The 8,526-nt window shown below is 56.0% G+C and overlaps 1 protein-coding gene and 1 long non-coding RNA gene across 5 annotated transcripts in view; one reads left to right on the forward strand and one right to left on the reverse strand.

The window, feature by feature from the left end:
- The window catches only part of ST6GALNAC2 (ST6 N-acetylgalactosaminide alpha-2,6-sialyltransferase 2), an 18,258-nt gene that overhangs the window by 5,626 nt on the left and 4,106 nt on the right, over positions 1–8,526 (forward strand). For 2 of the 4 annotated variants that reach the window (XM_040640166.1, XM_040640163.1), the window contains exons 3-6: positions 4,754–4,928; positions 5,565–5,733; positions 6,176–6,314; positions 7,668–7,771. In XM_040640166.1, coding sequence (XP_040496100.1) covers positions 4,754–4,928; positions 5,565–5,733; positions 6,176–6,314; positions 7,668–7,771 — 587 coding nt within the window. Of the gene's footprint in view, positions 1–1,177; positions 1,239–4,753; positions 4,929–5,564; positions 5,734–6,175; positions 6,315–7,667; positions 7,772–8,526 lie in introns of all 4 variants that reach the window. The other 2 variants (XM_040640164.1, XM_040640165.1) reach the window with 2 other exon arrangements.
- LOC103665768 overlaps positions 7,143–8,526 on the reverse strand; it is an 11,486-nt gene continuing 10,102 nt past the window's right edge. Inside the window, exon 5 of the long non-coding RNA XR_005837322.1 lies at positions 7,143–7,524. This is a non-coding gene — a long non-coding RNA (uncharacterized LOC103665768). The remainder of the gene's footprint in view (positions 7,525–8,526) is intronic.

Here is an 8,526-nt window from a genome sequence, read left to right on the forward strand (position 1 = left end):
AAGCTCCCTGGGGGTTTTCACCGCCCCTGAGGCTGAGTACTGGGGTCCCAGTTCCTCTTCAAAGGAGGTCCTGTTGTGCTGAGAGGAACTACAGGATGGGGGGGGAGGAGAAGGTGGCCATCTGAGGGGGAAAGGGAGGGATGGGGGAAGGGATCATCCCTGCTTTTCCCCGTCTGCCCCTCCATGGTCCTATGGAAACACGCTCCCTTGTGGCCCAGCTGGCTCCGCACGTCAGAAGCAAGTAACAAGAGGCCTTTGTTTCCTTGCAAACTACCTGCTGATGCAAAATCCTCCCCACCTGCTTCCTTGTGTGTGTGTGGGGGGGGGGGACAGGAGTCTAGGAGAAGCCTGACACCCTTTTGAATAGGCAAAGGCCCCTATTCCTTCTATTCTGTTTGCTCCCTCCCCTGATGCAGGGGTGGCCTGGGAGGTGGGAGGAGGACTGAAGCAGTAACATCAGCCCCATCCTCTCTCCCGAAGGGACACTGTCACAGTGGTTGTCACAACAAGGTCCTTTCCCTTCTTCCTTTAGGGAGCAATAGCTAACATTTAGCGGACACTTTTTGTACAAGATAATATTGAGTCTCTGTGTGGACCCTCCCAGCAATTGGAGATGTGATATGATGAATAATGATAATTAATCACTTGATTATATCTGCTGTCCAGATGCAGACACTGAGGCTCTGAGAAGTGACTTCCCTACATCACGGGATGCAAACCTAGGGAGTGAGGCTTCAGACCTGTGTCCTCCACGGGGAGGAGCCGGGGCAGCAGGACGACAGACCCCAAGGGGAAGGGGGTCCACGTCATCTGGGACCACCGCCTGCCTCCCGGGCCTTGGCAGGGAGCTCCCTCAGATGGCAGCAGGGGGCTGGCAAGCTTGCCTGGTGTATGTTTTCATCCTTGAACCGGATCTCACTGTTCCGTAAACGCCACATTTCTGCCGCTTGCCTTGGGATTTCTTGGATTTCCGGGTTTAGAGAGCTGAGCAAAACATAATAATGTGACAATATTTTTTTCCTAAAGAGGGAGACAAGGGCAAAAATCAGAGCCTGGTAAGATCGCAGGAATGCCATCTTTAACTTTGAGAGGATCTGTCAGCCCCTGGAGCTAAGAGTCAGCCAGAAGGTTCCGAGGCACAGGTCCAACCCCTGCTTTCCTTCTGCTTCTCCCCCAGGAATGCCACATCGTCTCGAGCATTTGTCGGACACAAGGCATCAAATGCTGGAACGAGAAAGGTATGATGGTCGACTATTCCGGCAGTTTCGAGCATCTCCAAGTTAGTGGGGAGGAGGGGACAAAGAAGAGAAACGAGAACATTCTCATGAGACTGCTGCACGGGAGCTCTCTGGGCCCCCCAAACGAAGCTTCCAGCTGAGCAGTCAGCCAGACCCAGTCACCAGGGTTCCCTGTACCCCAGGAGCAGAGATGGGGTGTAGCCAGGGGAAGAGTTCTTGGGAAGTCTTGTAATATATCTTTAAAAGGCCTGTGAATTTGACATTCTACTCAAAATGCCTTTTTTTTTAAAGATTTTTTTTTTAAAGATTTTATTTATTTATTCGACAGAGATAGAGGCAGCCAGCGAGAGAGGGAACACAAGCAGGGGGAGTGGGAGAGGAAGAAGCAGGCTCACAGCGGAGGAGCCCGATGTGGGGCTCGATCCCACAACGCCGAGATCACGCCCTGAGCTGAAGGCAGACGCCTAACCTCTGAACCACCCAGGCGCCCCTAAGATTTTGTTTTTAAGTAATCTCTACACTCACCGTAGGGCTCAAACTCATGACCCTGGGATCAAGAGTCCCACGCTCCTCCGACTGAGCCGGCCAGGTGCCCCTCAAAATGCCTTCTTACTATAAAATGCACACATTTTTTTTTTTAAGATTTTATTTATTTATTCAACAGAGACAGAGACAGCCAGCGAGAGAGGGAACACAAGCAGGGGGAGTGGGAGAGGAAGAAGCAGGCTCATAGCGGAGGAGCCTGATGTGGGGCTCGATCCCATAACGCCGGGATCACGCCCTGAGCCGAAGGCAGATGCTTAATGACTGTGCCACCCAGGCACCCCAAAATGCACACATTTAAACTGCTCTCCATGGAGGAAACAAGCAAGCCTTGGAGAAATGCTCCATGCTTGCCCAGGGGGTTGAGAACCTTCTAGGCTCTGCTCCATCACGAATCATGCTGCCTCGAACACTTCACGCATGTTCTCTCACGAAAACCACACGGCAGCCCTGTCGTGTAGCTTTTACAGATGGACACAGTGAGGCACAGAGAGGTCAGGTCCCAGCTCATTCGGGTTTAAGAGTTGCGATCACGCCCAAGAGACCAACCTGGGACTTGTTAGCTGAGGCCTCGGGGGAAAAGATTCCACGGCATGTAGAACGTCGTGACAGCTGAGCAGTTCTGAGACGGAGCAAGTAGCCCTGGGCAGGTGACGGGGGTCCCCGTCCTGAGAACAGAGGCAGGGTGGACATGGCCTGCACGGCCAAAGAGAAGCCTCAAGCATATGCTTATGGGTCATCTTTAAGTTTCCTAAAGCCCTGTGCACCTTGAACTGCTTGATGCAAACTGACATATCCCCACTGGGTTTAAAAAAAAAAAAAAGGATTTGAGGTGGCTTTTGGATACATATAATAGGCAAAAATATAAAATAGAATAAAAGGAAGCACACGCTGGCCAAAGGAAAAATAAAGGTAGAATAAGACAATGTCATGTAAAGACATGCATGAAAGATGGGCCACAGGTATAAGGGATAAGCCATCTATCTGGCTCTGAGCTTCCTGGTGGCCACAGTGAAGAAGGAAATTTGCCATTGTATCCATGAGATAATAGCAAGCTAGCTGCCCAAGTGAAGCACAGCCTTTCCCAATTCAAAGACTGAAGAGTTTTCTCCTGGCACCTCTTATAGAAGGCCCTGGAAAACATCCCAAAGATGAACTGAGAGGTAGTGAAGTTAGTAGTCAGTTCTGCTGCAATGCTTGCTTTGAAAAGGTGAATTTGTTCCAATAAGCTTGGTATCTTGAGAAACAATTTGAGCATAACACACACTTTGTGTTTGCTTATGGGTGACTCTGTCGGTGAGAACGCTACGGTTAAATGCAGAGAACCGCACCCAACCCAAAGGAGCCACAGAGGAATACACAGAAGGCGCGCGCGCCCTTCAGATGCGCCCTTCATTGCGTTGGAGCCCTCTTTCCACTACTTCACAGTAACTCAGAGCTGCCACCTTCTGATGCCCACTCGCACAAGCGAACAAGTCTTCTCCAAGGTCAAGGGCCGTGTGCTCAGTAGAACGTCGTAGATCTTTTTTTTTTTTTTTTTTAAGATTTTATTTATTCGACAGAGATAGAGACAGCCAGCGAGAGAGGGAACACAAGCAGGGGGAGTGGGAGAGGAAGAAGCAGGCTCATAGCGGAGGAGCCTGATGCGGGGCTCGATCCCATAACGCCGGGATCACGCTCTGAGCCGAAGGCAGATGCCCAACGACTGCGTCACCCAGGCGCCCCGAACATCGTAGATCTTAACCAGGGGATGTGTGAGACCGTGCCCCCAACTTTGTTAGGCCCCTTGTTTGACCGCTTGTCCATCACTGACAAAGCTTCTGAGTATCGTGCCACTCCTCCCATTTCCCCAAAAGCCCCGTGGCTTTGACTGCACCCGTTCTGCATAGTGTGATGGTTTTCAGGCAGCCATAGGTAACGTTATAGCAGAAATTACCGTCCAGCTCTTTCCCGCATTGGTCAAACCAGCAGCCTAACAACGAGCCCCCTTCAGGGGGAAGGGTAGCCCCAGCCAGGCCGAAGGCAGAGCGGGATTCGGACATTGGGGGTTGCAGGCAGGTGGGGTGGGAGCCTCTTCAGTACCCTCCTTCCAGGTCCCTGCATGCAGAGGCCCTGTAGAGTTTCCTAAGGGCTTCTGAAACAAATTAGCACAAACCGGGGTGTTGAAAATAAGAGAAATTGATTTTCTCACAGTTCTGGACTCCAGAAATCCAAAATCAAGAGGTCAGCAGGGCCACCATCCTGAAAGTTCCAGGGAAGAATCCTTCCAGTTTCTGGTGGCTCCAGAGGGTCTTGGCTTATGGCCGGGCCACTCCAGTCTCTGTGTCTGTCTTCACATGGCTTTATAAGGACACCAGTCGTTTCATTAGGGCCCACCCTAAACTAGTATGACGTCATCCTAATCAATTACATCTGCGAAGACCGTATTCCCAAATAAGGTCACACTCTGAGGTTCTGGGCAGACAGAAGGGTGGGGGGGACACTAGTCAACCCAGTACAGGTACCACCTGGACGAAAGTGACCACAAGCTTCCCAGCAGCCTGTCCCACACAAATCTTACAGTTAGGACGGCCAGAGCTAGGATTTGGATCTAGGCTGATGGATTCCAAAGCCCAGGCTGGAGTTCCTCCGCCAAGGGGCAGGCAGATCTTACCCATTCGGTGGGCAAACGCCCCAAAGTTTCCCTAAGTGTGAAGTGAAGGACTAGGAGGCCAGAGCCATCAGGCCCTGGATAGGTGGCATCCCGGAGAGAAAGGGCTGGGCAGGGTCAGTCCAGAAAGCTCTCTGACCCCCACCATGCTGCTGTGCCGTACGCTGGCTCATCTGACAGGTCTGGGGGTGGACCAAGTCTAGAGGGGAAAAGCAGATCTTCCCTCCCAACCCTGCTGCCGGGTCTGCAGGCTCCTAGGACGGTTCCCATCAGCCACAGCTCCCAGATAATGGAGCTCGGCATTCTTATCTCCTGCCCACAGAGCCTGCACTGCCAACACCCACTTTATTTGGCCATCCAGAAGCACCCCCACTTCCGCGCCCTGTTCAATCTCTCCACTCCAGTGCTGCTCTCGGGGGCCCTCTTCACTCAGGAGCTCTGGGACAGACTGAGCCAGCACAAAGCCCCCTATGGCTGGCAGGGGCTCTCCCGCCAAGGTAATCTGAAGCGGCTGCTTCCGGCCCAGCCCTCTGGCCCCAGATAATTCCTTCCTCCTGTTTTTGGCCCAGGTGCCAGCCCTGCCCTCGCAGCACCTTATGGGGACCCCCCCCCACTCCCCCACTCCTTTCCTCCCAGAAAGGTCTCAGGGCTCGACTCCCCCAGTATGTGACTCCTGCCATACCTACCAGCCCCTACAAGCCCCAGGGGTCAGGAAAGGGCCTTGTCGTGCCCGCTGGCCAGCACTCACCTCCCGGGGCCAGTGTCCAAAGGTGGCCGAGAACAGGGGCTGGGGGCCCTCAGACAGCCTGCGCATGGCTCCCGCTGCGGAAACCGCCCAGAGCCCCCCATGTTCAGTCTGCCCCCCCCCCGCGTGCCTCAGATGACTTTATTGTGGAACACAGTCTTGAGAGGACTAGTTTCTCGAGTTCTTGAGGTGACTGGGGTACAGCCAAATCCTCTCCCCCCACTTCAGGCTGCATGGCCTAACTGACATGTTGCACTCCCCCCGCCCTCCGTGCCTTGGATGGGGCCGGTGTCAGGCCTCTGGCGGGTGGCGTGCCGGACAGTCTCGGGACAGCCCCGACCCACGTGACAGCCCCGTCACGGCGCCCTGCCTTGTCTGGCACCCACAGACATCAGCTCCACCCTGAGCCTCCTGAATGGCTCCGAGAGCTCCAAGCTGCTGGCCGCCTCCAGGAAGCCACTTTCCAAGTGCATTCGGTGTGCCGTGGTGGGGAACGGAGGCATTCTGAATGGTTCCCGCCAGGGCCTGCACATCGATGCCCATGACTACGTGTTCAGGTATGCGGTGCGGGAGCCAGGGAGGAGGAGGGGGCCGCGCTGGGAAGAGAGCTAGTCCCCAGCCAGCCCCTGGGGAGCACTCCCAGGGAGGATCACGGGCCGGGGCAGCCCCGGCCTTAGGCAGCTCCGCCGTCGGGACGGGCAGGCGGGTCTGGACAAAGGCGTACATGCAGACAGACCCTGAAGATGGGAGTGTGGGTGCCGCATGCCAGTGGGGAGGGAGCACCCAGAGCCAGATGTGCCCATTTCACAGGCCATCCCTTGAGGCCTGGAGGAGTGGGGATGGGCTGGATGGGGCTGGCCACCAGCACTGGTGCTGCCCTGGGAAGGGGCACAGTCTGCACAGAGGCCTGGGGGCAGGCGCGGCAGAACCCCAGGGATGGAAGTACAAACACAGTGTGGTGTGACCATCGGGAGGCTGACGGGCCTCTGTTTGGACCAGACTCAACGGGGCTGTGATCAAAGGCTTCGAGAAGGATGTGGGCACCAAGACCTCCTTCTACGGTTTCACTGTGAACACAATGAAGAACTCCCTCATCTCCTATGGGAACTTCGGCTTCATCTCCGTGCCAAAAGGCCAGGTGAGGCTTCTGACGGGCCTGCCACTGTCGCCGACGGTCGGTGCCACTGTTCTCAGAATCCCCTCTGGGAGGCGAACCATCACCCCAGTCCAGTAGATGGAGAGCTTGTGCCAGGGTCCTGGGTATGTGTGAGGGGGCCACTGAGGAGGGGGATCTGGGCAGGGACACCCCCAAAGTTTCTGGCAGCACAGGACTGCCCTGGAGTAGAGCACGAACAGCTAATACTTACTGGAAGCTTACGGGGTGCCAGGCTCTTTACGTGATGCCACGTCCGCCCCATTTCACTGGTGCGGAGACTGAGGCTGGGTGCCCTTCCTTCAGCAAGGACTCCCACCCCAGAGCTCACGCAGCATGTCTGTCCAAGACCACCGTGCAGCGAAAGTCAGGAACCTCCAGGCCCTTCTGGGGCTGGCACTAGGGCTGCCACCCGTTTCCCTGAGCTGCCTTCCCGATCCCACAGCAGCCTGTGAGGGAGGCTGGGGTTCGAAGGCACGGAGCCGCACGCCCAGCCAGGGAGCAGGGGAGCTGGAATTCAAGGCCTCCTACTGCCTCGGGCTTCTTCAGTCACAGTCGGTTGCAGGAACACTGCTCTTCCCTTCCAGAGAGCCGTCTGGGTGCCACATAAAGAGGGGATCCCAGGATAAGGGCTCTGCGGTGCTCCATAGGACTGGGCTGAGTTTCTAGAAGCTTCCTCCTCTGAGCAGGAATTCGGGAGTGTCCTAGCCACAGCAGGACCTCTCTTAGCTCATGACAGAACAAAATAAGCAGACTTCTGGCCACACTACCTGTATGAGTTATCACTACGTTAATAAATTACCCCAGACTTAGTGGCTTTAAACAACAAACATTTATTATCTTACGGTTTCAGTGGGTCAGGAATTCGGGAACAGCTTAGCAGAATGCTCTCAGCTCAGAATCTGGGGTGTCTGCCAAGATCAACAGGGGCTACAGGCACTTGAAGGCTTGATGGGGGCCAGAGTTGAGACGGCGCCTCTCTCGGCTACTAGAGTGTTCTCAGGTCGTGGCAGCTAACTTCCCCCAGCGCGGGGGAGGGGGGGTTTCCCAGGGAGCTTTATGGCCTCGTCTCCAAGGTCACACGCCATCCCTTCCACTTCCCTCTATTCATGAGTCGGTCAAGGGGATGGCGAGTAAGCCTCACGTCTTGAAGAGTTACCGGAAGATCCGTGACCACGGAGTACCACCATGGTACCTGCGAGTGGGGGTTACAGGCAGAAGCAGAAATTCTCCCGTGAGGACCGGAGGCAGGACTGGGTGGAGGGCTGAGCCGGAGCTGGACGTGGTCTTATGCGGGGGGCCGGGGGGACTGGCTCAGTGTCTCTGTTGCCCCAACAGGACCTGCGCTATATCTTCATCCCCTCTGACATCCGGGACTATGTGATGCTGAGATCCGCCATTCTGGGTGTGCCTGTCCCTGAGGGCCCTGATAAAGGGGACAGGTGAGCAGCCGAGCGGGTGTGGGGTACGGGGGTGCTGGGCCCATTGTCAGGTAGGGAAAGTGGGTGAGGACAGCAAGAAAATCCCCAAGAATTCAACAGACTGTTGGGGAATTATGTTCTTTTTTCCTACCCCCAGAGAAGCCCAGGTAACCCTCCTGGTCCCCGGGAACCTGCCTGTGAGGTGGGCTGCAGCCCCGAAGGGCCGCTTTTCCGAGCGGAGCAGGCAGGCCTGGCTCCTCAGCTGCGGGCTGCTGTCCCCATAACCCACGCAGCCCCCCGCCCCCCGCCGGCAGCACTGGCCAGCCACGCTTGTCCGCTCCTGACTCTGTGGGCCTACTGAGCACACTGCGTCTGGAAGCGAAGTGCGGGGGCTGGTATCCATGCCACTCCCCCTGGTGGGCACCCTCCCAGGGCTGTGCCCGTGAAATGGAGAGCAGGTGACATGGGCCCAGTGTCCTGCAAAGAGAGAACAAAGGGCACTCTGTTTTCTCCCCCACCTTCCTGGGCAGCAGGCCGCTGTCCAGCTCTTTTGAACCATGTCCTGGCCTCAGCCAAACCTCCCTGTGGTGCTGAGACAATTTCTTGTCCCAAAGTCAAGTCCTTAGAAATCATGCCACCTCGGCAGCCACGAAGAACAGCGTCCCCATCTCAGGGCTCCCGGACCATGCCGCCCACCCCAAAAGAGCAGACTCGGAGGTCCTTAGGGGCTAAGCCCTCAAAGGTCAGGCCCACTTACTCTGGCCACCCCGCACCCC

The sequence above is a fragment of the Ursus maritimus genome, unplaced genomic scaffold (genome assembly GCF_017311325.1).
Source record: "Ursus maritimus isolate PB19 unplaced genomic scaffold, ASM1731132v1 scaffold_24, whole genome shotgun sequence".
NCBI classification, from domain to species: Eukaryota; Metazoa; Chordata; class Mammalia; order Carnivora; family Ursidae; genus Ursus; species Ursus maritimus.